Below are 27557 nucleotides of genomic sequence, written 5' to 3' on the forward strand. Positions count from 1 at the left end.
AACTCGATGGATGATTTCCAGAAACAAGCACGCAATGGAAGGTTTAGATTCTGGAGAACCCCCCCTGGAAATTAAGTGAGCTCTACTCGAATATGTCATTCACTAAATGAACCAAATGTTTGAATGACAAATTGGGATACATTTTTACAGTTTAAAAACGTGGTTCTGTGTGGTAGATTTTAAAGCAGTCAGTGACGCATAAGGCTGGCAATGATGGGCATTGTGGGCAATAATAGCGGGTATCACGCCTCATTCCTCTCTTAGTACATACACGACATCTTTTCTGGGGGTTCCTTCTTGTTTCCGTTGCTGGAATAAGTGCAATAAAATGTCGCTCAGTGAGTCTTTTCACATCCTCAGATTCTAATGGATGAGCGGGGCTAACACTTTGAAAGACAAGATTTTCAATTACCTTTTCTTGATAATCAAGAAAAGGATCTGAATTTCCTGCTTTTTTGTACAACACAAAAGAATTGTATGTGGCCACCTGAAACAAATAGATAACCAACTTTTTATACCAGGTATAGGACTTTCTTGATACCTGGTATGGCTGTAGAACCTGGTCTGCAAGGTCCACACCCCCCATGTGTTTGTTGTAGTCAATGACTGACACAGGTTTTTGCTTCGGAGTGGTGGATCCTAGTTCTACAGTGGCCCTTGTGGCATCTGTGTGGATCGAGCTGAGGACAAAAATATCCCTCTTATCCCTATATTTCAGGGCAAGCAGCTCTCCGTTGCGTACAGCCCCTGACTGCCCCTTTTGGAACTTTTGGTTGACCAATGGTTGTGGAAACCCCTGACGGTTTTTACGGATGGTCCCACAAGCCCCGATGTTGTGTTCAACCAGACTTTTAAATAGGGGTATGCTGGTGTAATAATTGTCCACATATAGATTGTAGCCTTTTTGAAAAAATGGACTTATCAGCTCCCAAACAATTTTTGCAGATGTCCCCAGATAAGTAGGGCATCCTGGTGGGTTTAGTTGGCTATCTTTCCCCTCATATATGCGGAAAGCGGATGTGTATCCGGTTGAACTTTCGCACATTTTATAGATCTTTATTCCAAACCTTGCCCTTTTAGATGGGATAAATTGCTTGAGGTGCAGTCTTCCTTTGAATTTTACAAGGGACTCATCTATAGAAATATTTTGTGTTGGGGTGTAGAGGCTTAAGAATTTTTCTGACAAATTTTCAATGATGGGTCTAATTTTATATAACCTGTCATGTTCTGGGGCATTTCTGGGCAGGCATTGACTATTGTCGTTAAAATGCCAAAACCGCATGAGCATTTCATAACGGGTCCTAGGCAGAATGACTGAAAACATAGGGGTGGCTTGAACAGGGTGGTTGGACCAGTAGGATCGAATGCTCGGTTTTTTAACAAGCCCCATGGCAAATGTAAGTCCTAAAAATTTTTTTATTTCCGGGACATTAGTTGGTGTCCATAAATTTGCTCTAGCATAGTAAGATCGGGGATTCTGGCTTATGAATTGGGATGCATATAAATTTGTTTGCACGACAATATGCTCTAGCAAGCTGTCTGTAAAAAACAAATTAAAAAAATGAATTGGTCCAAAATCTTCCACCTCCACATTTATACCAGGAGTGGCGTTGAAATCAGGGCTGAATGGAGCAGCCGAATCCGAAGCCTCCCATCTGGGAAATGCTAGATCATGTGGCAAAGCCCCTTGTACACTGGCGTGCGCCAATTCACTAGTAGCAGGGACAGCGCTTGTACTGGGCAGTGTTCCCTGATTTGGAGACGTTTCTCCAGTAGCGCTATTTGCCCCTATTGTTGTACTGGTCCTTGGGCTTGAGGATGGACCAGAATCACTGCTCATTTCTGAGCTCTCAGTGTCGCCGCTACTAAAGCCCTCAAAATCCACATCTCCATCTGAAATTGCGCTGTCATCAGTGTCAGAACACAGCAGGGCATACACCTCCTCTGCGGTATAAGTCTGACGGGCCATTTTATTTTTAGATTTTTTGACTGGACTGAACGGACCGGACTGAACGGACGGGACTGATCTGACAGGACTGACTGACCTGACAGGACTGACTGACCTGACAGGACTGACTGATCTGACAGGACTGACTGATCTGACAGGACTGACTGACTGATCTGACAGGACTGACTGACTGGACTGATCTGACAGGACTGACTGACTGGACTGATCTGACAGGACTGACTGACTGGACTGATCTGACAGGACTGACAGATCTGACAGGACTGACTGACTGACAGATCTGACAGGACTGACTGACTGACAGATCTGACAGGACTGACTGACTGACAGATCTGACAGGACTGACTGACTGACAGATCTGACAGGACTGACTGACTGACAGATCTGACAGGACTGACTGACTGACAGATCTGACAGGACTGACTGACTGACAGATCTGACAGGACTGACTGACTGACTGATCTGACAGGACTGACTGATCTGACAGGACTGACTGATCTGACAGGACTGACTGACTGATCTGACAGGACTGACTGACTGATCTGACAGGACTGACTGACTGATCTGACAGGACGGACTGACTGATCTGACAGGACGGACTGACTGATCTGACAGGACGGACTGACTGACTGATCTGACAGGACTGACTGACTGATCTGACAGGACTGACTGACTGATCTGACAGGACTGACTGACTGATCTGACAGGACTGACTGACTGATCTGACAGGACTGACTGACTGATAGATCTGACAGGACTGACTGACTGATAGATCTGACAGGACTGACTGACTGATAGATCTGACAGGACTGACTGACTGATAGATCTGACAGGACTGACTGACTGATAGATCTGACAGGACTGACTGACTGACAGATCTGACAGGACTGATCTGACAGGACTGACTGATCTGACAGACTCACTAACCCTAACTCTTACTTTCTTTTTTATTTTATTTTTTTTACTTTCACAGTGGCAAGGCTGACACAGCTCTTGTCACACTGTTTCTCCTCTGCTCTCTCACTGAGATCGGAGGAGAAACAGTGTATTTATCAGGCAGATCGCCCGGGAAAGTTTGTTGATAAAACAAACTTCCCTGGTGATCTCTCTGATTGGCTGGTGTGACGCTGACATTATCGAGATCTGAGCCAATCAGGTCTCAATGATGTCAGAGGTCACAGCACCGGGATCCCCGCCGCTCCTGAGGTATGTGGGGGGTCCCGATCGCCGACCACCAGCTGTTACTATCTTTTAAATGCCGCGATCGCTATGGATCGCGGCATCTAGAAGATAGGAACAGGTTAACATCATGGGGACCTGATCCATTCAGGTCCCCATGATGCCACATGTCAGAGCTATCGCTTTGAACCGGTACCGCAGCGCTAGCAGGACCCTGGGGGTCCTGAGCGCTGCGGGACCACCCACCGTTTTTAAACGTCGGCGCTGCACAGAGCCCGGGCAGCGCCGACGTTTATGTACAGTGGGCGGTCCTGAACCGGTTAAAGGTCGCTCAGCCACACTAAATATTAGGAAAGTATTAGTGGCGCTCGATAAAATCCACTCTACTCCTGATCTAAAGGGATCCACAGCAATTATCTCCCTTGAAGCCAAAAAAGCCTTTGATAATATAAATTGGGATTAGTTATACATGGTTTTGACTAAAATGTCATTGTCAGGCCCTTTTTTTAATTACATTCGTAATTTATGCACGTCTCCAAAAGCCCAGGTGTATACCCCGGGTTTTCTATCCTCTCCCTTCCCTCTTGAAAAGGGAACGAGACAAGGATGTCCTTTATCCCCCTTACTTTTTAATCTGGCTCTAGAACCCTTAGTCCGTATTTTGTCAGACCCTAAAACTTTTTCAGGCATCCAATTTAACAAAAAATCAGTTCAGGCGGCTTTTTTTGCAGATGGCATCATTTTGTTCATGTCAGATCCCTTCCTACATTTACCTCTGGTGTTGGATCTACTTAAAAATTTTGGCTCATATTCTGGTTTCAAAATAAACACTAAAAAATGTGAATTGCTACCATTAACTGAAAAGGGTAGGAAACTACCCAAAGAAATCTTTTTATGATATTAATATAGCTACATCCCATATCACCTATTTGGGTATAAAAATAGGCCGGCTACCATCTTCTCTATATACATTAAATTATCCCCCCCTCATCAAAAAAAATTACTGATCAGTTGAAGTCGTGGCAGGATTTGCCCTTGTCTTTTTTGGGTAGGGCGCATCTCGTTAAGATGATAAGTACCTCTAAAATTATGTATCAACTCCAAACTCTACCATTACTATTGAAACACTCTGACGTAATCACACTTAATAAGGCATTCAGTTATTTTATATGGAGAGGAAAATGTCCTAGGATTAGCCTTGACAAACTTATGTCGTCCAAGGATGATGGAGGCATCAATTTTCCAAGTATTAGAAATTACAACCTTGCTTGCCTTTTTCGCTACATAATTGGCTGGCTCCACAAAAGACATACATACTCTGATTACTCTTTGGAATCAGACTATGCTTACCCCTTTAATTTAACTGCTCTTCTACACTCTCGCTACTCTTCTCTACCCCCAGCAATCAAAAAATCAGTAACTTTTAAAGACACCATTTCCGCTTGGAAAGCAGTTAGAAAAAATATGGCCTTTCTTTCAGAGTTTCTAAGCACCTGCCGCTATGGCGGAATCTGGAATTTCCACAGGACAGTGAAAATAAATTATTTCTTAAATGGCAGCAAGCAGGTATACATAACATATCTCACCTACTCCACCCAACCGATCGGAGATGGTTGACGTTCCCAGAATGTATAGATAAATATGATCTACCTCTGCAGCATGGCCTCCAATTTGAACAAATTAGATTATCCATTATGTCAAACTTAAAGGATGTCACCTTCGAGACCTTTCAAAACGAATTAGATATAATTTTACTATCTCCAACTGGTACTCCCTCAATTTCTAGTCTTTACTCGGCTATGAAATCTAATTTATTAAAGATACACCCTGATGTCTTCTTTAAATATTGGAAGCAACAACTAGATGATGTTGAAATCCCTACTAAAATCAGATCGGGTTGGAATATATTTAGAAAATACATTATAAACGAATCATGGAGAGAGACTCAGTATAAAATAATACACGGGGCCATTTACGCCTTTAATATACCAAAAAAAGATCCCTTGTCAAATAGGATGATTGCTTGCTCTAAATGTCATCACCCATACTCTGATCTTATGCACGGCCTATGGTCCTGCCCTGATTCAACAGTATACTGGGATCAGGTCTCAGATGTGCTAAAAACTATATGGGGCCCAGGATACACTCTCTCTCCATATGTAGCCATACTACATCATTGGAATAACCCAGAAAATTCAGACCAAAAATCAAAAGGCCCCCCAAAACTGCTTCATACTTTACTCCTCCTGGTAAAAAAACAGTTACTCAAACACTGGCTGGACCCTATCATTCCCCCTATAGCAGAGCTAATAATCCAAATGACACATTTTATGGGAGTGGAGCAATTAGATGCCCTTAGTAACAAAGAACAACAAGCTGGCAAGTTTCTATCAAAATGGAAACAGTTTATTATAACCTGCTGTTCTCTGTCTAAAAAGAATAAAATTGTCCAACCATTTACTTCTACAGAATGGTATATTCTGGAGGATCTAAATAATAACCTAGGACTCTTACGTGTTAACTAAAGCAGGGGAGAAAATCATCACAATTTATCGTTATTTAATTAATTCCATTGAATGTAGATGACTGTAACTTGATAATACTTAGCTTAGATGTCTATTTGTTAAGCCAGCTAACCGGAACTTATTGATTATTCATTGTACATGATCTGTGTACAGGTCCTTTATTTTGTACATCCTGGCTTTATTTTATTTGTTTTATATGTTTTTCTATGATTTGTTCTGTTAAAAAAAACAAATAAACATGATGTTTGAAAAAAAAAAAAGTCAAAATGAGGCTCAGTATTGTGTGTGGCCTCCACGTGCCTGTATGACCTCCCTACAACGCCTGGGCGTGCTCCTGATGAGGTTGCGGACGGTCTCCTGTGGGATCTCCTCCCAGACCTGGACTAAAGCATCCGCCAACTCCTGGACAGGCTGTGGTGCAACGTGACGGTGGATGGAGCGAGACATGATGTCCCAGATGTGCTCAATCGGATTCAGGTCTGGGGTACGAGCGGGCCAGTCCATAGCTTCAATGCCTTCATCTTGCAGGAACTGCTGACACACTCCAGCCACATGAGGTCTGGCATTGTCCTCATGTGGGACCCAGGACCAACCGCACCAGCATATGGTGTCACAAGGGGTCTGAGGATCTTATCTCAGTGCCTAATGGCAGTCAGGCTACCTCTGGCAAGCACATGGAGGGCTGTGCGGCCCTCCAAAGAAATGCCACCCCACACCATTACTGACCCACTGCCAAACCGGTCATGCTGAAGGATGATGCTGGCAGCAGATCGCTCTCCAGGGCGTCTCCAGACTCTGTCACGTCTGTCACATGTGTTCAGTGTGAACCTGCTTTCATCTGTTAAGAGCACAGGGTGCCAGTGGCGACTTTGCCATTCCTGGTGTTCTGTGGCAAATGCCAAGCGTCCTGCACGGTGTTGGGCTGTGAGCACAACCCCCATCTGTGGACGTCGGGCCCTCATACCACCCTCATAGAGTCGGTTTCTAACCGTTTGTGCAGACACACGCACATATGTGGCCTGCTAGAGGTCATTTTTCAGGGCTCTGGCAGTGCACCTCCAGTTTCTCCTTGCACAAAGGCAGAGGTAGCGGTCCTGCTGCTGGGTTGTTGCCCTCCTACGGCCCCCTCCACGTCTCCTGGTGTACTGGCCTGTCTCCTGGTAGCGCGTCCAGCCTCTGGACACTACGCTGACAGACACAGCAAACCTTCTTGACACAGCTCGCATTGATGTGCCATCCTGGATGAGCTACACTACCTGAGCAACTTCTGTGGGTTGTAGAGCCTGTCTCATGCTACCACGAGTGAAAAAGAACAACCAACAATCAAAAGTGGCCAAAGCATCAGCCAGAAAGCATTGGTACCGAGATGTGGTCTGTGGTCTCCACCTGCAGAACCACTCCTTTATTGAGTGTGTCTTGATAATTGCCAATAATTTCCAGCTATTTTCTATTCCATTTGCACAACAGCATGTGAAATTGATTGTCAATCAGTGTTGCTTCCTAAGTTGACAGTTTGATTTCACAGAAGTTTGATTTACTTGGAGTTATAGTCTGTTGTTTAAGTGTTCCCTTTATTTTTTGAGCAGTGTATATGGTGTATATATGGTGGCTGTGGGTGGTGTGGGGGAGTGGCAGTGGCGGTGGAGAGGGCACAGGAGGCAGGAGTCGCCTGCTGCAGCCTGCACTGTGCCCGCTACTAAAGAATATGAATATTCAGTGCTCCCCATGCCCATGGGCGTGGGGAGCACTGAATATTAATTTTCCTTAATAGTCGGAACACTGTACCACAGCGCCGCTCCTGCAGCAGCCGGCGGTCAGCGTGCCCGCTATTAAAGTCCATGAATATTCACTACAACAAGTGGGTTGTAGAGAATATTCATGGACTTTAATAAACTGATTGCCCCTCAGTCCTGCTCTTGGCACGCGTGGCAAAAAGCAAGTTCATAGAAAGCTGAAGACAGACCAGCATTTCCCAGTGTCCTGATCAAAAATGGGGAGTACTATTTTATGGTGTCATGGCCATATGTAACAATGGAGATTAAATCCATATATCTGTATACCAGGATGGAGATCAGGGGGTGCCATGCATACCAGGATGGGGATCAGGGGGTGCCATGCATACCAGGATGGAGATGAGGGGTGCCATGCATATGGTAATTACTTCACGGTTGTTATCTGCAAGGGAAATGATTTTTAAGGACTGGATAACTTCTAAAAATATACTTTTCTAACTACTAGTTTGAAAAAGTTACACGTCCCAATAAATTAATTGCTGGGATAAGTAGAAGCAAAGAGTTTAGGAAATATGGGCAAGAATTAATGGTTTACGGGTTTTCTCTCCTCTGAATGGGAGGTGACGGGGAAGCGTTTAAATGCAAAAGAAAGGAGAAAGAAAACATGATAATTGCATTATATTTCTTATATTCATGTGTCTACTGTTTATATTTGAGCATATAAATAAAAAGGACTTTGAATGATGTCTCGTCATAAAAGCAAGGTCCACTATAAGGATTATATTTTTCTTCCCATGATTCTCCATGTTTTCAGCACATTCTACGCCGTCATTTGGCTTTGCAGTTGAGAGATCCGGGAAGGTAAGGGTCAGCACCTTCTAATTCCAGATAGTAGGGAGCATTCTCCGGACTGTAAGCTCTGGCCGGAACAGGTCTCACTCCAACCGAAGGATTTCCAATGCTCCAAGTAATGGGAACAGTTTGGGTTTAGCGGGAGAATGGTGACTGCTTGATTGTGATATGGCCAGACTACACTGAAAATAAAGCAGCCACATCCAGTGACTGAGAGGACTCTGTGACTTCCCTGCATTTAGTGGTTACTGTAACATACCTGGCGGCGTCCTTGCATAGTGGTCCATCTCCCACTGTGCAAGAGCGCGCACTTGATCTCCAGTCCAGTCTGCTAGCCTGGCTTCCCTCCATGCTGTCTGCTTGCCTCTGTTTCTGCTGTTTAAGGGCGGCGCCCGATCACTTCCAGCTTCTTGTAGCTGCTGCAGGCACACCCTTGTGCGTCCTCAGCCTATTGCTGTCTGTCACCTGGTATTTAACCCAGCTCCTCCCTGGAATCCATGCCTGAGCATTGTGTTCTGTCAGTTGGCTTCCGGTCACTGATGTGCCAGGTCCTGTCTATGCTTCCTGCCTTGCGGTATCAGTTCCCGTGTCTGAACGGTGTCCTGTCTGAACTATCTTCTAGCCTGTTGTCTTCTGCCTATCCTGGAGGCTGTATTTCCAGGCCAGTGTGAACACGCTCCTAGCCTGTTCTTTCCGCCTTCTAGGGGCCGCATTCCTAGACCCATTCCTGTATCTTGCCTGTTCCTGTCTATACACGCTCCTAGCCTGTTCTTTCCGCCTTCTAGGGGCCGCATACCTAGACCCATTCCTGTATCTTGCCTGTTCCTGTCTGAACATGCTCCTAGCCTTTTCGCTCCGCCTTCTAGGGGCCGCATACCTAGACCCGCTCCTGTATCTTGCTGCTGTGTCTGTTCTTGTCTGAATACTCTCCTGGCCTGTTACCTGTTTTTCTCTATGTCCATACCTTCCCCTTTCCTGCAGAATCTGATCCCGTACCTAACTCCTACTCGTTGTCCCTGTACTCCCGTTTGTGAGTTTAGAGTCCACTCACTACTTCATAGCAAGTATCCTGTGTGTACCTGGTTCTGCCTTTCCCTTCCAGTCTGTTCCGTGTGAACAGAGCCCTGTCCCCTCTGCTCTGCCTTGCTCACCGCTCCGGCGGTTCTTGCCTGCTCTGCCTTGCTCACCGCTCCTGCGGTTTCCGCTCTGCTCTGACCCTTTGCTCGCTGCTCCGGCAGTCTCGCTCTGCTCTGACCCTTTGCTCGCTGCTCCGGCAGTCTCGCTCTGCTCTGACCCTTTGCTCGCTGCTCCGGCAGTCTCGCTCTGCTCTGACCCTTTGCTCGCTGCTCCGGCAGTCTCGCTCTGCTCTGACCCTTTGCTCGCTGCTCCAGCAGTCTCGCTCTGATCTGACCCTTTGCTCGCTGCTCCGGCAGTCTCGCTCTGCTCTGACCCTTTGCTCGCTGCTCCGGTAGTCTCGCTCTGCTCTGACCCTTTGCTCGCTGCTCCGGCAGTCTCGCTCTGCTCTGACCCTTTGCTCGCTGCTCCGGCAGTCTCGCTCTGCTCTGACCCTTTGCTCACTGCTCCGGCAGTCTCGCTCTGCTCTGACCCTTTGCTCGCTGCTCCGGCAGTCTCGCTCTGCTCTGACCCTTTGCTCGCTGCTCCGGCAGTCTCGCTCTGCTCTGACCCTTTGCTCGCTGCTCCGGCAGTCTCGCTCTGCTCTGACCCTTTGCTCGCTGCTCTGGCAGTCTCGCTCTGCTCTCACCCTTTGCTCGCTGCTTCGGCAGTCTCGTCCTGCTCCTCTCTCGCTCACCGCTCCAGATAGTCTCGTCTTGTTCTGCTCTTGCTCGCCGCTCTGGGCGGCCTCACTCTGCTGTTTGTCCACCGCATCTGCGGTTCTGTTCCTGAGTCCCAGTCTGTACTGGGTCCTATCCACTCGGTGCTCCAACCTGTCGTACCTGCCAGTACCTCCCTGCCTGCATACCAGTCAGGCTTACCAGCATCCGCCAGTCTGCATACCAGCCGTGGCTGCCTATACCCAGCAGTCTGTGTGCCAGCCTAACCTGCCTGTTCCTGTATTCCCCTGTGTGGGTCAACAGCCGTGTCCGGGGTCTGTCCTGGAGTAGCACCTGGTCCCTCTGTTCGGTTCCTCCTTGGTGCACTGGCGTCATATGCCATCGTGCGACCCTGGTCGGATCGGGTGGATACTTAGTTACGCCCCTCCAGGTATTCACTCTCCGGCACGGTCCAGTTGAATCACTACATACACACGCACACGCCACTCAGCCCGGGCGTGTGCATTACAGTTACTACTCACCTGGGTAGTCATTTGTAGAAGTCTCCTCTTTATACAGCTCATCACCCCTCACATATGTCGCTGTAGTATTAATATGGATCAGATCTTTACTCTGAAACAAATATTGTAAAAGTCACCGACAGATGGAGAAGTCACATCTATGATCAGCTCTAATCCTGACATCTCCACCTTTCTCATTACACAAGTATAAAACAATAGTATAGTATAAGTATAGTATAGCATAAGTATAGTATAAAAAGTATAAAATTTACATATAGTACAGATCAAAAGTTTGGACACACCTTCTCATTTAAAGATTTTTCTGTATTTTCATGACTATGAAAATTGTACATTCACACTGAAGGCATCAAAACTATGAATTAACACATGTGGAATTATATACTTAACAAAAAAGTGTGAAACAACTGAAAATATGTCTTATATTCTAGGTTCTTCAAAGTAGCCACCTTTTGTTTTGATGACTGCTTTTGTAACATACCTGGCGGCGTCCTTGCATAGTGGTCCATCTCCCACTGTGCAAGAGCGCGCACTTGATCTCCAGTCCAGGGTGTCTCTCTGGCTTCCCTCCATGCTGTCTGTTTGCTTCTGTGTCTGCTGCTTATGGGCGGCGCCCGATCACTTCCTGCTTTTTGTACCTGCTGCAGGCACACCCTTTGTGCGTCCTCAGCCTATTGCTGTCTGTCACCTGGTATTTAAACCAGCTGCCCCATTAACCCATGCCTGAGCATCTTGCCCTGTCAGTTGGCTTTTGTCTCTGACATGCCAGGTCCTGTCTATGTTACCTGTCTTGCAGTATCTGTTCCCATGTTTGTACTGTGTCCTATCTGTGTACCTTAACCTGCAGTCTGTACTCGTTCCTTGCCTGTTCGTTCCGCCTTCCTGGAGGCTGTATTTCCAGGCCAGTCTGAACACGCTCCTTGCCTGTTCGTCCCGCCTCTCTGGGGGCCGTATTCCCAGACCCGCTCCTGTATCCCGCTGCAGTGTCGGTCTCCTCCGTACACTCAGTTCCAGTCTGAACTCTCTCCTATCTTTTACCTGTTTTTTCTCTATGTCCATTCCTTTCCTTTTTCTGCAGAGTCTGAACTCGTACCTACTCCTGCTCGTTGTCACTGTACTTCCGTTTGTGAGTTTGTGGTCCACTCGCTACTTCTCTGTAAGTACCCTGTGGGTATCTGGTTCTGCCTTTCCCTTCTAGTCTGTTCCGTGTGAACAGAGCCCTGTTCCTTCCGCGTCTGCGGTTTTCGCTTTGCTCTGCTCTGTCCACCGCGTCTGCGGTTTTCGCCTTGCTCAGCTCTGTCCGCCGCGTCTGCGGTTTTCGCCTTGCTCAGCTCTGTCCGCCACGTCTGCGGTTTTCGCCTTGCTCAGCTCTGTCCGCCGCGTCTGCGGTTTTCGCTTTGCTCAGCTCTGTCCGCCGCGTCTGCGGTTTTCGCTTTGCTCAGCTCTGTCCACCGCGTTTGCGGTTTTCGCTTTGCTCAGCTCTGTCCACCGCGTCTGCGGTTTTCGCTTTGCTCAGCTCTGTCCACCGCGTCTGCGGTTTTCGCTTTGCTCAGCTCTGTCCACCGCGTCTGCGGTTTTCGCTTTGCTCAGCTCTGTCCACCGCGTCTGCGGTTTTCGCTTTGCTCAGCTCTGTCCACCGCGTCTGCGGTTTTCGCTTTGCTCAGCTCTGTCCACCGCGTCTGCGGTTTTCGCTTTGCTCAGCTCTGTCTACCGCGTCTGCGGTTTCGAATTTGTCTCCCAGTCTGTACTGGACCCTACCCAGCTTGTGCTCTAGTCTGCCTGTTCCTGTATTCCCCGGTGTGGGTCAACAGCCGTGTCCGGAGTCTGACCTGGAGTAGACCCTGGTTCCTCTGCTCGGTTCCTCCCTGGTGCACTGGCGTCGTATGCCGTCGTGCGACCTTGGTCGGATCGGGCAGATACTTAGTTACGCCCCTCCAGGCACTCTCCGGTTCATGGCACAGTGGAATCACTACATAAACACGCACACGCCAGTCAGTCCGGGCGTGTGCATTACAGCTTTGCACACTCTTGCCATTCTCTTGATGAGCTTCAAGAGGTAGTCACCTGAAATGGCCTTCCAACACTCTTGAAGGAGTTCCCAGAGATGCTTAGCACTTGTTGGCACTTTTGCCTTCACTCTGCGGTCCAGCTCACCCCAAACCATCTCGATTGGGTTCAGGTCTGGTGAATGTGGAGGCCAGGTCATCTGGCGTAGCACCCCATCACTCTCTTTCTTGGTCAAATAGCCCTTACACAGCCTTGAGGTGTGTTTGGGGTCATTGTCCTGTTGAAAAATAAATGATGGTCCAACTAAACGCAAACCGGATGGAATAGCATGCCGCTGCAAGATGCTGTGGTAGCCATGCTGGTTCAGTATGCCTTCAATTTTGAATAAATCCCCAACAGTGTCACCAGCAGAACACCCCCACACCATCACATCTCCTCCTCCATGCTTCACGGTGGGAACCAGGCATGTAGAGTCCATCCGTTCACCTTTTCTGCGTTGCACAAAGACAAGGTGGTTGGAACCAAAGATCTCAAATTTGGACTCATCAGACCAAAGCACAGCTTTCCATTCCTTGTGTTCTTTAGCCCAAACAAGTCTCTTCTGCTTGTTGCCTGTCCTTAGCAGTGGTTTCCTAGCAGCTATTTTACCATGAAGGCCTGCTGCACAAAGTCTTCTCTTAACAGTTGTTGAAGAGATGTGTCTGCTGCTAGAACTCTGTGTGGCATTGACTTGGTCTCTAATCTGAGATGTTGTTAACCTGCGATTTCTGAGGCTGGTGACTCGGATAAACTTATCCTCAGAAGCAGAGGTGACTCTTGGTCTTTCTTTCCTGGGGCGGTCCTCATGTAAGACAGTTTCTTTGTAGCGCTTGATGGTTTTTGCAACTGCACTTGGGGACACTTTCAAAGTTTGCCCAATTTTTCGGACTGACTGACCTTCATTTCTTAAAGTAATGATGGCCACTCGTTTTTCTTTACTTAGCTGCTTTTCTCTTGCCATAATACAAATTCTAACAGTCTATTCAGTAGGACTATCAGCTGTGTATCCACTAGACTTCTGCACAACACAACTGATGGTCCCAACCCCATTTATAAGGCAAGAAATCCCACTTATTAAACCTGACAGGGCACACCTGTGAAGTGAAAACCATTTCCGGTGACTACCTCTTGAAGCTCATCAAGAGAATGCCAAGAGTGTGCAAAGCAGTCATCAAAGCAAAAGGTGGCTACTTTGAAGAGCCTAGAATATAAGACATATTTTCAGTTGTTTCACACTTTTTTGTTAAGTATATAATTCCACATGTGTTAATTCATAGTTTTGATGCCTTCAGTGTGAATGTACAATTTTCAAAGTCATGAAAATACAGAAAAATCTTTAAATGAGAAGGTGTGTCCAAACTTTTGGTCTGTACTAATATATATATATATATATATATATATATATATATATATATATATATATATATATACACACAGTGCCTACAAGTAGTATTCAACCCCCTGCAGATTTAGCTGGTTGACACATGCGGAATTAACTTGGCATTGTGACATTTGTACTGTAGATCAGCCTGGAAGTGGGAAGTGCACTGCAGCAAATTTTTTTTTTTTTTTTTTTTTTTTTTTTTAAAATGTTAAAAGTTAATTCAGGGTGTCATTTATTATTCAACCCCTCAAACCACAAGAATTCTGACCCTCCCCAAACTTGTGAACAGCACTCAGACATGGTCAACATGGGATAGACAAAGGAGCATTCCAAGGCCATCAGAGACAAGATCATGGAGGGTCACAAGGCTGGCAAGGGGTACAAAACCCTTTCCAAGGAGTTGGGCCTACCTGTCTCCACTGTTGGGAGCATCATCCGTAAGTGGAAGGCTTATGGAACTACTGTTAGCCTTCCACGGCCAGGACAGCCTTTGAAAGTGTCCTCCCGTGCCGAGGCCAGGCTTGTCCGGAGAGTCAAGGCTAACCCAAGGACAACAAGGAAGGAGCTCCGGGAAGATCTCATGGCAGTGGGGACATTGGTTTCAGTCAATACCATAAGTAACGTACTCCACCGCAATGGTCTCCGTTCCAGACGAGCCCGTAAGGTACCTTTACTTTCAAAGCGTCATGTCAAGGCTCGTCTACAGTTTGCTCATGATCACTTGGAGGACTCTGAGACAGACTGGTTCAAGGTTCTATGGTCTGATGAGACCAAGATCGAGATCTTTGGTGCCAACCACACACGTGACGTTTGGAGACTGGATGGCACTGCATACGACCCCAAGAATACCATCCCTACAGTCAAGCATGGTGGTGGCAGCATCATGCTGTGGGGCTGTTTCTCTGCCAAGGGGCCTGGCCATCTGATCCACATCCATGGGAAGATGGATAGCACGGCCTACCTGGAGATTTTGGCCAAGAACCTCCGCTCCTCCATCAAGGATCTTAAGATGGGTCGTAATTTCATCTTCCAACAAGACAACGACCCAAAGCACACAGCCAAGAAAACCAAGGCCTGGTTCAAGAGGGAAAAAGTCAAGGTGTTGGGAGTGGCCTAGTCAGTCTCCTGACCTTAACGCAATTGAAAACTTGTGGAAGGAGCTCAAGAATAAAGTCCACATGAGACACCCAAAGAACCTAGATAACTTGGAGAAGATCTGCATGGAGGAGTGGGCCAAGATAACTCCACAGACCTGTGCCGGCCTGATCAGGTCTTATAAAAGACGATTATTAGCTGTAATTGCAAACAAGGGTTATTCCACAAAATATTAAACATAGGGGTTGTATAATAATTGACCCACACTTTTATGTTTAAAATTTAATAAAATTCAACTGAGTAACATAACTTTTTGGTTTGTAAGATTTATGCTTCTGTTCATAAAACCTACTCTCGTTTGCAGTTTGAAGGCTCTAACTTATTTGCATCTTATCAAACCAGCTAAATCTGCAGGGGGTTGAATACTACTTGTAGGCACTGTATATATATTTAAAAGTATAAAATAATTTACTGGTGAATATGTAAATTACCTTTTTGGAATTTTCTTGTTTATAGTCCTCTGGAAGAAGAGGATGGGGACATCTCTCAGTTGTTGTCCCCTTACTGGATAGAACTGGAGGAAACACATACAGGGACTGAATTCATTTTTTACATACAGATAATTATAGGCCGTGTGTATTTAGTCCTTTCTATTACCTGGTGATGTGAGGGGCTGGGGAACCTCCATCATGACGTCTTTGTGTCCTTCTAAATACTCCCACTCCTCCATGGAGAAATAGATGGCAACATCCTGACATCTTATAGGAACCTGACAAATACAATGATACCGTCATCACCCCAATCCCTTCATAGCATTACTGTATAATGTCCCAGCATTCCCAGCAGAGTCACCTCTTCAGTCAGCAGCTCAATCATCTTGTAGGTGAGTTCTAGGATCTTCTGGTCATTGATCTCCTCATGTATCAGGGGGTGAGGTAGAGGCTTCATGATTGGGCTCAGGGGTCTCCCCCGTCCCTCAGACACAGGAGCCTGACAGCACTCACTAGAGGTCTTCTTCACTACTGTGTAATCCTGGTTATGGAGAGACACATTAATAAATCTCACTACAGACATTCCCAGAGTCCTCACCTCTCCAGTTCTGTGCATCTGTTCCCATAGATGACATTACATTCTTATCAGAATCTCTCACCTCTCCAGTAAGCCGGAAGAGGATCTCTAGGGTGAGGTGTAATATCCTCTCCGCCATCTTGTCCCTGTCCCTATCCATCCTTGATGGGTCAATCAGAAAAATTCTCTTATATACAAGATCTCCACTGAGAGGATCCGATATTGTAGGGACCTGAATAGGGAGATGAGCTGATTTAACATCATAAAGAATCCTGTGTAATAATAAAAATTACTGGCAATAATAAATGGAACATATGAGGAGATAGAAAGTGTAAATGTTGTATTGGTAGATCGTATATACTGAAATATTAGTTGAATTGGTGACAGTCAGCTTGTCCCATTCACTGACTATTTTGGTCACTGCTTCAGCTGATGATTGGCTGTAGAGATCCAATGTTACCAAAAGATACAGAGACTGGTGGGAGAGCTAGCATTGCTGGTACAGGGGTTGTACGTGATCATTAATGTAAGTAATATTATTCTTATTATTTTCCAGTATTCATTTTTTTATATTGTGACAAAGTCACTTGCAGAATACTGGAGGGCAGATATATTTCACTGAGGTTGTTAGCTTCTGTAACGTGAAACATGGAAGTCTTCTCCTGCATAGTAGGTGCAGAGAGGGTTAATCAGCCATTTCACAAGGGCATGTTTGACTGAGAACAACCAAAGAGCGGGCAGGAGGTTGTTCTCCATATCTCCACCTCAGGGTGTGGTCTGGGCTATAAAGAGCCAGCCTTTTGACTCAGGTGTGGTTCAGTATATGGAGGCCAGCTCCAGAGAGAGGAGCTTATGTTTGTTTCTGCTAATCTGACCTGTGTGTTTTTTGCTAAAACCTGAGGGGCCGGGCCCTAGCCGATGCAAGGACTTTGCTGGACATTTTTTCTTATTTTGTTTTGTTGTTATGCCAGATGGGCTCTGTTTATTTTTATTAACTCCACATTGGTTTATGCCGTTTAATAAACCTACTGAGAATTTAAACAGTGTTCCATGTCTACCTCCATGTGCAGCCGAGTGAGCCGATCTACCACAATATCTACTAATAAATCCTATATATTTTAGACTACACACAACAAGCAGTTTCTTGCTCGAAGTCTGCAGCTGAATACATTTCTCATAGACTCATCTTCCATAACACTAATTCTCGTCTCATTTACCAACACTGGAATTGGCATTAGCAATAGTGCACGAGATATTCATTACATGTGACATGAGAAATAACTACTTCATGATGAGGACGACAAACTTCATTTTCCACTACGGCTCTTTAAATATATTTGTCCTTCCCTGACTATTTTCCCAGTGTTGTGGCATTTTTTATGTTTGCTTCCTCTGGGTATTATATTTCTCCTGCCATTTTCTCATTAGGCTTCCCTATATTACAAGAAAATAACCAAAAAGATGCAGTGTGTTGAAATGTTACAAAATAAAATTGACAGCAACAATTTTTGTGAAAATCATGGGAAAGGCACAAAATACATGGTGCTCCTTTTATCAAATGTTCAACAATATATAAAAAAAAAATAATTAATTATTCTTTTCCACACAGCAACGTTCATGTTTGTCACACGGATGGTATGGACATTACTAGAACAATAATCCCGACTGTTTAACTATTTGCTTATGCCAAAAACAACCGTAGAATTTAAGAAGGCTGTCAGAGTTACGTGGCTCCTTCGTTTGGCCCAATCTCCCCAAACACTACTCGACGGTGGATGGCTTCTGGTTTGCTATGCTACCAGGAGGGGTAGAAAAGGCCCCTGGCCTTCAACATATGAAAGTCTATTAGGCCCTGCCAGAGGCAGAGTGTAATAAGATACCTCTTAGGCCCCATACATATTAGACTAAATTCAGGTAAAACCGCTGATTTGAGCAGGATCGGCTGCTGCCTAATGTATATGGAGGCCTCCTGACATATGATAGGTGAGTGAAGGATCAGTTATGCTTTATTACAGAGGCCGACCCTTTTGTTCTCTCTGGAGATAATCCTCTGCCACAGGAATCTGTCAGCACCTCTCTCATACAGACCACAGGAAGGTTCGGGCAACCAGAGTGTTCATGTGTATGGGGGAGTCAGGAGAGATAGCCGTCAGTTGCATGATCGTTTGGCCGACAGTTATCTAATGTGTATAGGTCCATTAGTATTACACTGACAGGCAGGGATAATACACCGCACTACAGTAGTGCAGTGCATCACCAGAGCAATCAGAGGCTTGTATGTTGTATGATCGCACTAATGAGGGTTGTGGAGAAAAGCTTAAAAATAGGTTGTAAGTGAATAAAAAATACCGATATCACAGTTTTATCAATAAGAAATATACATCACTATAGAGAAAACAATCTCCCTGCACAATGTTGGTGAAATCACGTCCACAACGACTTTATTATACTCTATTATCCTGTACAGCTATCGTGTGGTGATTATCTCATCTGTCCCGGGTTCAACTGTACAGACATTAAGAATGGGGCTAAGGGAGTATTTATTAGTCAGTGGGGTGGGTGGTACCTGACTGTGAGTGGTGCCATGTAGTATCATACTGAGTGTGGGGGAATGGCGGCACTGACTGTGGGAACATTATATTGTGTGTGGGGATGGTGGCACTGTGGAAATATTATACTGTGTGGGGGGGTGGCGGTACTGTGGGAACATTATACTGTGTGTGGGGCCCAATAAAAGGGCACTATACTGTGCGAGAAAAATGTGCTTCCTGTTTTTCATAGTTGGTCGGTATGTATCTATCAGAGGAAAATGATCAAAAAATATGTAATTCTTAGAAAGTGGCAAAAGAAAGACACCAAAATAGTCTGAGTGCTGTTCCCTGCTAGTGATGAGCGAGCGTGCTCGCCACTGCTCGGTACTCACTCGAGCATCTCACTGCTCGACATGCTCGGCGAGTATTTCTGGGATGCTCGGGAGGGAGCTCAGATCCCCGCCACGCATGTTTGGCGCTCTTCAGACAGCCAATTAAGATGCAGGGATTGCTTGTCACGCACTGTAATGCCGTAGCCATGTTGGTTATGGCATTACAGTGATTGGCTGGCCACATAGCGTCATTGTGTCTATGTAAGACCTGGTGACCCTATGTTCGTCACAGTCTACCCCGGAAACAGTCAGAGTAGGGAGAGGTGCTGCTGAGTGAGGGACAGAATTGGTGGTATAATAGTTAGGTATAGATATTCCACAGCAAGATATATATCCATCTGAACTAACAGTCATTCGGATGAGTAATCCAGCTGCATATATTACTGGTGATAGCAGGAGTTAGGCAGGCAGGGTTTGTGGACACTGTATACAGCACAATAGGGTCCATAGCACGTTCTGTCTGCTGCTGTTACAAATATTCATAGCCCTACATATCAGGGCTATTTTATTTTTGCTCTTAATCCTGATTATTTGCTTAAAAAGCAATACCGTACCCCATTTTACTGCTCCATTTGAACATTAAATACAGCCAGATTTTTTGATTATATTCGCATTGCAGTATTGTGGAAGCAGACAAACTTTTCCATCATCACACGTGATCCCATATTACTGCGGTAATAATGAAGACATTTTGTGGAGCATGCCAAATATTACTCTCCATTTAAAGTCAGCCAGGTGTGTTCTGTTGAACCTATTCAAACTTGGTCGCTGACCAATACCATACTATTAGGCCACTGCCTGAAACTGTGGTCATCAGACATAATCCCATATTACTGCTGTATTAATCCTGAAATTTTTGGGAGAGTGTCAAATATTACACTCCATTTAAAAAGTCAACCAGCTATTTTTTGTTGAACCTATTCACACTTGGTCACTGACAAATACCATACTATTAGACGACTGCCTAAATCCGTGGTCATCAGATGTGATCCCTTATTACTGCCATAATAATCCTGAAATTTTTGGGATTGTGTCAGATATTACACTCCATTTAAAGTCTGGCAGGGGTATGTTGTTCAAACTTATTCACAGTTGGTTGCTGACAAATAGCATATCTGTGAACAATGTTGTCAGATTATTATGCCACTTTTACGGACTGACATAAAACATACAAAAACAAGGCAAAAATGGATTTTCCTGGAAGAAATGTTAAGAAACATTCTTTTCAGGGTCATGACTTGTATATAAAGCCAAAGAAATAAAAAAAAAAGTCATGGACTGTGGAAGAGATTTATGCGACCAGAATGAACACTCATCTCGAGCTGATGATACCACCTAGCAGCGCCAGTCCCAATTGTAAATGCATCTAACAGTGGTATCGATAGGGAATAGAATAGATTTTTATTTTTTTTCGGCAGCACCAGCAGCACGCAGTGTAAGGCAATAATAATACCTGGCTGGATCGATGTAATACGGTAATGTCTGTAAATTGTCTGAATTGTAAAGCGCTGCAGAATATGTTGGCGCTATATAAATAAAAAGATTATTATTATGATACGCTATCCACACTGCGATACCTCACCCGTAAACAAATTGCAGATAAAACAGGTAATATTCTAGAAGAGTTGGTCTCCTCTACTGTTATTGCATATATGTAGCAATTTCAAGGGCTGCCAAAAATTAGGACGCACTCCAATACACATTTGAAGAGACATAAAAAAAAATGTAAATTTAAAAACACATCAGGAACTTTAGTATAAAAACCAGACTTGCCAATGTAACCTCAATGTAATCACATTGTACAGCTCCTTCACCTCCTCCTCCTCTTCGGCCTCCATCTCCAAAATGACCACATCAGTGGCAAGCTGGAAGCACTGCCTTGGCCAAGTGGCAACAGGCTGTGCTGAAGATAATAAGCTTAGGTGACAAACCGCACACTGCTGCAGAGTTGTTGAAAGCTGTAACACAGCAGGCAGATCTGTGGCTCTTACCACTGAACATACAGCCAGGCATGGTAGTGTGTGACAATGGCCAGAACCTGTTGACGGAGAAATGACAGCTGGAGTAGATATGGTTTCCCTCTATGCCTGTCCTTTCATCCGACCTAAAAAATAGAGCTGTGGTGAAATACAAGAATCAGCCCTGGCTAAGAAAAGTTTGTGTGAAGGTTCCAGGACACTCTATGGCTGCTTTTTTTTTACTGTGGACTGGCTCTGACAATCTATAAGACTTGAGAGCAATCTGGCACCTTGACAAAGCCCAATTCTGTTCCTCTGATATCTAACAAACAGGTCATGCTGGAGAAACTTACACCCACTGCCACTCAGTGTCTTCAGCTCCTTTGTGAGAAACTAATGTTTGGGCAGCCACTCAGACTACCAAATAAAATTCCTGAGAAGGAAATTGTGGATGGCTTCGCTTCTGGTACTGGGTGCTAATACTAAACCACTGGAAATATTCCTGGCTGGTTGGAGACAAGCTCATGCCCACAGAAAAGTACCAGCATCAAGCTAAGAAGATGGTGGCCTCTATCATCGTCACAACTTGCAAGGTTTGCATTATGAACTCTCCTGAAGGAGAAGCCAGGGCCCACCAGAGGATTCTCCGGTTCTCTGGTGGGAACGTCCAGGTCCAACCCTACCGAGAAGCAGCCCTGACTAACAAAAGTCTGTGTGAAGGTTCCCAGACACTCTATGGCTGCTTTTTTTTTTTTTACTGTGGATTGGCTCCATCTAAAAGACTTAAGAGCAATCTGATACATTGGAAAAGCCCAATTCTGTTCTCCCTCTGATATCTAACAAACAGGTCATGCTGGAGAAACTTGCAGCTACTGCCACTCAGTGTCTTCAGCTCCTTTGTGAGTAACTAATGTTTGGGCAGCCACTCAGACTATCAAATAAAATTCCTGAGTAGGAAATTGTGGATAACTTTGCTTCTGGTACTGGGTGCTAATACCAAACCACGGAGTGCCATAATTCACTGGAAATATTCCAGGTTGGTTGGAGAAAAGCTCATTCCCACAGAAAAGTACCAGCAAGCTAAGGAGATGGTGGCCTCTATCATCATGAAGAATTTTCTGGTTGTCTAGTAGACCGATCACTGCTGCTGTCTACCTTGTGAACATTGTGCTGAAGCTTGACTGACCCAGGGCCCATAATCCTAGGCGTCGGGAGGACGTGTTCCTCCCCAGGGTCCGACTGGGTCCCAGCATCCACAATATTAACCCAGTGTGCCATCAGTGAGATGTACCGTCCCCTGGCTTCAAGCACTTGTCCACATGTCTGTGGTTAGGTGGTCCTTCCCAGTAAGTGCATTGGTGAGGGTACGGGTAATGTTCTGGGACCCGTGCTTGTATAAGGCAGGGACGGCACACCGGGAGAAATAGTGTCAGATGAGGCCCGAGTACCAAGGGACAGCCGCTGCCATGAGGTTGCGGAAAGCTTTTGCCTCCACGAGCCTAAAAGGCAAAATTTCTAGTGAAAGCAGTCGAGAAATGTGGCAGTTTAGTATTGTGGCCTGTGGGTGGGTGGCTGCGTATTTGCGCTTGCGTTGCAAGGAATGGGTTAGGGACAACTGAACACTGTGCTAGGACAAGGACGTGGACGCTGACAGTGATGGTTGCAAGTGTGCAACGACAGGTGCAGGGTGGGAGGCATCTTCGCCTGCATCATGGACGGAGGCTTGGAATGCACGAACAACAGGAGAAGAGGCAGTGGTGTCACCCGTAGACACTGTTTCTGGACCTTGACGTTCGGCCCATCGACTTCATCGTCCACCACCTCGTCTTACACTTCCGCACCCTGGTCCTCCTCCTAACTTTCTGTCCATTGTGTCTCATCATCATCCACCTCTTGCAACAGTAATTGCACTTTCCCACCGTAACCTTCAGGTGACCATGGCTGCTCAAATATTTGAGCATCGCTACATGCGATCTTCTGTTGCCCCGCTTGCAGAGGACTGAGCCAGGGGCCAGAATCTATAAATGGAAAGATGAACACAACAGCTCTTCGGAGTGTCCAAGTGCGGGATAAATTGTCTCCGGCACTCGGCATGGTGGGAGGAAGGAGGATCAGAGTGAGGAACATGCCGACTCCAAGTAAAAAAAAATCTCCTGGATACGCACATTCCTCAAACAAGAATCTGCAAATACAATTGTGCAAGCCCTCATCATCTCCCGCCACAACTACTGCAACCTCCTGCTCTGTGGCCTCCCTTTTAACACTCTCCCACCCCTCCAATCTATGCTAAACTTTGCTGCCCGACTAATCCCCCGGTTCCCCAGCTATTCCCCGGCCTCTCCTCTCTGTCAATCCCTTCTCTGGCTCTCCATTGCCTAGAGACTCCAGTTTGTTCAAAACCCTAACCAAGGCATACAAAGCCATGCACAACCTGTCTCCTCCATACATCTGTGACCTAGTCTCCCAGTACTTACCTGTATGCAACCGCTGATCCTCACAGGATCTCCTTCTCTACTCCCTTCTTATCTCTTTTTCCCACAATCGCATACAAGATTTCTCCCATGCATCCCCCTTTCTCTGGAACTCTACCCCAACATATCAGACTCTCGTCTACTGTTGAAACCTTCAATAAGGAACCTGAAGACCCACCTCTTCCGACAAGCGTACAACTTGCAGGAACACCATACTGCCGCACAACCAGCTCTACCCTCACCTACTGTATCCTCACCCATCCCTTGTAGACTGTGAGCCCTCGCCGGGAAGGTCCTCTCTCCTCCTGTACCATACGGCATCACGTTTTCGTTCAAGATTATTGTAATTGTTTTTTGCTATGTAAACCCCTTTTTCACATGTAAGGCGCTGTAGTAAATAATATTAATTATAATAATGTGGTCCAGACTCACGGCTACTGAGACTGGACAGTGTGGAAGACAGTGTGGTGGTCGTGGTTGCAAACGGACTGGAAGCATTATTTATCTGCTATCCAATCAATAACCTTTTCACACTGGTTTGGCTTCAATAATGGTATTCTGTGGCTCCCTAGAAAGTGGGACAGGAAGATAAGTTGACATGATGTGGGTGCTTGATGTGCTCCCTCAGCAGGCACAGTTTCATTTTGTCCATGGCCTCAGCGTGCACCATTACGTTCACTTCTGTGTCCCTTGCCCATTTTAAATGGAGTTTAATATGTCACGTTGCCAAAAATGTCTGTATTATTACCACAGTAATATAGGATCACGTCTGATGACCATGGTTTTAGACAGTGACCTGGGAGTCAGAGATGCTTCCAGGGGTCTTCCCCATGCTGTTCCCATGTCTTTTCAGCACTGTATGCATGTGTCACACAGCACATGGCCAGATAAGGTTGTAAAATGTTAAAATTACATTTACTGGTGAATGTATTTTTCACCGTTGAAAGCAATGCAAAAGTGCAAAAAAGCATCAAAAACGAACATAGCCCAAGGTATGGAGGAGAATTTTTGTTTTTGGTTATTTATTTTGCCTTATATACAAGTCTTTACCCTGGAAAGGAAGTTCCTTAACATATTTCCCAGGAAAATCCATTTTGGTTTCGTTTTTGTATGTTTTATTGTGAGTCCATAAAAGTGGCGTAATACTCTGACCACGTTGTTGACAGCAGTGACCTGGGAGTCAGAAATACTTCCTGGGGCGATCCCCATGCTGTTCCCATGTCATTTGAGCACTGTTCCCATCGATTTGGGCAATTTTTAGGCCCCTGCAGACCGCCGGGGGGAGCTGCCTAAAAAATGCTTGAGTTTCCCATAGACTTACATTGGGCTCGTTACTCGACCGAGCACCCGAGTATTCCAATGTGCTCGACCCGAGCAACGAGCACCCGAGCATTTCAGTGCTCGCCCATAACTATCCCCTGCGCCCAGTAATGGGGAATCTCCACATACCTCCACCTGCAGAGCCTCCACCACATATATGGCTGTTCTGTGCGCACAGGACCTGTGATGAGGTCACAGGAGGGGAGGAGTCAGGGGTCACATGATCAGGGGCCTCAGTGGATGCAGGACTCTGCTGTGCTGGTTGTCATGGTGCTGGATGAGGGGAAAGTTATGTGTGGGGTCAGGAGGGGTTTACAGTGTGGATGTAGCAGAGCCGTGTGTGTACGAGGCGTACGGAGCGGAGCCGCGTGTGTACGAGGTGTACGGAGCGGAGCCGCGTGTGTACGAGGTGTACGGAGCGGAGCCGCGTGTGTACGAGGTGTACGGAGCGGAGCCGTGTGTGTACGAGGTGTACGGAGCGGAGCCGCGTGTGTACGAGGTGTACGGAGCAGAGCCGCGCGTGTACGAGGTGTACGGAGCGGAGCCGTGTGTGTACGAGGCGTGCGGAGCGGAGCCTCGTGTGTACGAGGTGTATGGAGCGGAGCCGCGCGTGTACGGAGCGGAGCCGCGCGTGTACGAGGTGTACGGAGCGGAGCCGCGCGTGTACGAGGTGTACGGAGCGGAGCCGTGTGTGTACGAGGCGTGCGGAGCCGCGCGTGTACGAGGTGTACGGAGCGGAGCCGTGTGTGTACGAGGTGTACGGAGCGGAGCCTCGTGTGTACGAGGTGTATGGAGCGGAGCCGCGCGTGTACGGAGCGGAGCCGCGCGTGTACGAGGTGTACGGAGCGGAGCCGCGCGTGTACGAGGTGTACGGAGCGGAGCTGCGCATGTACGAGGTGTACGGAGCGGAGCTGTGTGTGTACGAGGCGTGCGGAGTGGAGCCGCGCGTGTACGAGGTGTATGGAGCGGAGCCGCGCGTGTACGAGGTGTATGGAGCGGAGGCGCGAGTGTACGAGGTGTACGGAGCGGTGCCGCACGTGTACGAGGTGTACGGAGCAGAGCCGCGTGTGTACGGGGCGTGCGGAGCCACGCGTGTATGGGGCGTACGGAGCGGAGCCGTGTGTACGAGGCGTACGGAGCAGAGCCGTGTGTGGACGAGGTGTACGGAGCGGAGCCGCGCGTGTACGAGGTGTACGGAGCGGTGCCGCGCGTGTATGAGGTGTGCGGAGCAGAGCCGCATGTGTACGAGGTGTACGGAGCAGAGCCACGCGTGTACGAGGTGTAAGGAGCGGAGCAGCGCGTGTACGAGGTGTAAGGAGCGGAGTCGCGCGTATACGAGGCGTACGGAGTGGAGCCGCGCGTGTACGAGGTGTACGGAGCAGAGCCGCATGTGCACGAACTGTATGGAGCAGAGCCGCGTGTGCGCGAAGTGTGCAGAGCCACGTGTGTACGAGGTGTATGGAGCGGAGCCGCGCATGTACGAGGTGTACGGAGCGGAGCCGCGCATGTACAAGGTGTACGGAGCGGAGCCGTGTGTACGAAGTGTACGGAGCGGAGCCGCGCGTGTATGAGGTGTACGGAGCGGAGCCACACGTATACGAGGTGTACGGAGCGGAGCCGAGTGTGTACGAGGTGTACGGAGCGGAGCCGCACGTGTACAAGGTGTACAGAGCTGAGCCGCTCGTGTACGAGGTGTACGGAGCGGAGCCGCGCGTGTAAGAGGTGTACGGAGCGGAGCCGCGCGTGTAAGAGGTGTACGGAGCGGAGCCGTGTGTGTACGAGGTGTACGGAGCTGAGCCGCTCGTGTACGGAGCGGAGCCGCGTGTGTACGAGGTGTACGGAGCGGAGCCGCGCGTGTACGGGGCGTACGGAGCGGAGCCGCTCGTGTACGAGGCGTATGGAGCAGAGCCGTGTGTACGAGGCGTACGGAGCAGAGCCGTGTGTACGAGGCGTACGGAGCAGAGCCGTGTGTGGACGAGGTGTACGGAGCGGATCCGTGTGTGGACGAGGTGTACGGAGCGGAGCCGCGCGTGTACGAGGTGTACAGAGTGGAGCCGCGCATGTACGGGTGTACGGAGCGGAGTCGCGCGTGTACAAGGTGTACGGAGCGGAGCCGCATGTGTACGAGGTGTACGGAGCGGAGCCGCACGTGTACGAGGTGTAAGGAGCGGAGCTGCATGTGTACGAGGTGTACGGAGCGGAGCCGCGCGTGTACGAGGTGTAAGGAGCGGAGCAGCGCATGTACGAGGTGTAAGGAGCGGAGCCGCGCGTGTACGAGGTGTACGGAGCGGTGCCGCGTGTGTACGAGATGTACGGAGCAGAGCCGCATGTGTACGAGGTGTACGGAGCAGAGCCACGCGTGTACGAGGTGTAAGGAGCGGAGCAGCGCGTGTACGAGGTGTACGGAGTGGAGCCGCGCGTGTACGAGGTGTACGGAGCAGAGCCACGCGTGTACGAGGTGTAAGGAGCAGAGCCACGCGTGTACGAGGTGTACGGAGTGGAGCCGCGCGTGTACGAGGTGTACGGAGCAGAGCCGCATGTGCACGAAGTGTGCGGAGCCACGTGTGTACGAGGTGTATGGAGCGGAGCCGCGCATGTACGAGGTGTACGGAGGGGAGCCGTGTGTACGAGGTGTACGGAGCGGAGCCGCGCGTGTACGAGGTGTGCGGAGCGGAGCCACGCGTGTACGAGGTGTACGGAGCGGAGCCGCGCGTGTACGAGTTGTA

At 47.5% G+C, this 27557-nt stretch overlaps 1 protein-coding gene across 2 annotated transcripts in view; it reads right to left on the reverse strand.

The window, feature by feature from the left end:
• Positions 1 to 25049, reverse strand: part of LOC141270640 (uncharacterized) — a 37461-nt gene extending 12412 nt beyond the window's left edge. The window contains exons 1-6 of one of the 2 annotated variants that reach the window (XM_073680724.1): positions 24961 to 25021; positions 16242 to 16391; positions 15944 to 16123; positions 15749 to 15860; positions 15583 to 15665; positions 10570 to 10660 (exon numbers count right to left, since the gene is read on the reverse strand). In XM_073680724.1, the coding sequence (XP_073536825.1) occupies positions 10570 to 10660; positions 15583 to 15665; positions 15749 to 15860; positions 15944 to 16123; positions 16242 to 16319 (544 nt within the window). In that variant the 5' untranslated portion in view covers positions 16320 to 16391; positions 24961 to 25021. Of the gene's footprint in view, positions 1 to 10569; positions 10661 to 15582; positions 15666 to 15748; positions 15861 to 15943; positions 16124 to 16241; positions 16392 to 24960 lie in introns of both variants that reach the window. The other variant, XM_073680725.1, reaches the window with a different exon arrangement.
• Between the last annotated feature and the right edge of the window lie 2508 nt (positions 25050 to 27557).

The sequence above is a fragment of the Phyllobates terribilis genome, unplaced genomic scaffold (assembly GCF_046119375.1).
Source record: "Phyllobates terribilis strain yellow unplaced genomic scaffold, ASM4611937v1 Scaffold_5__5_contigs__length_657084704, whole genome shotgun sequence".
Taxonomy (NCBI): domain Eukaryota; kingdom Metazoa; phylum Chordata; class Amphibia; order Anura; family Dendrobatidae; genus Phyllobates; species Phyllobates terribilis.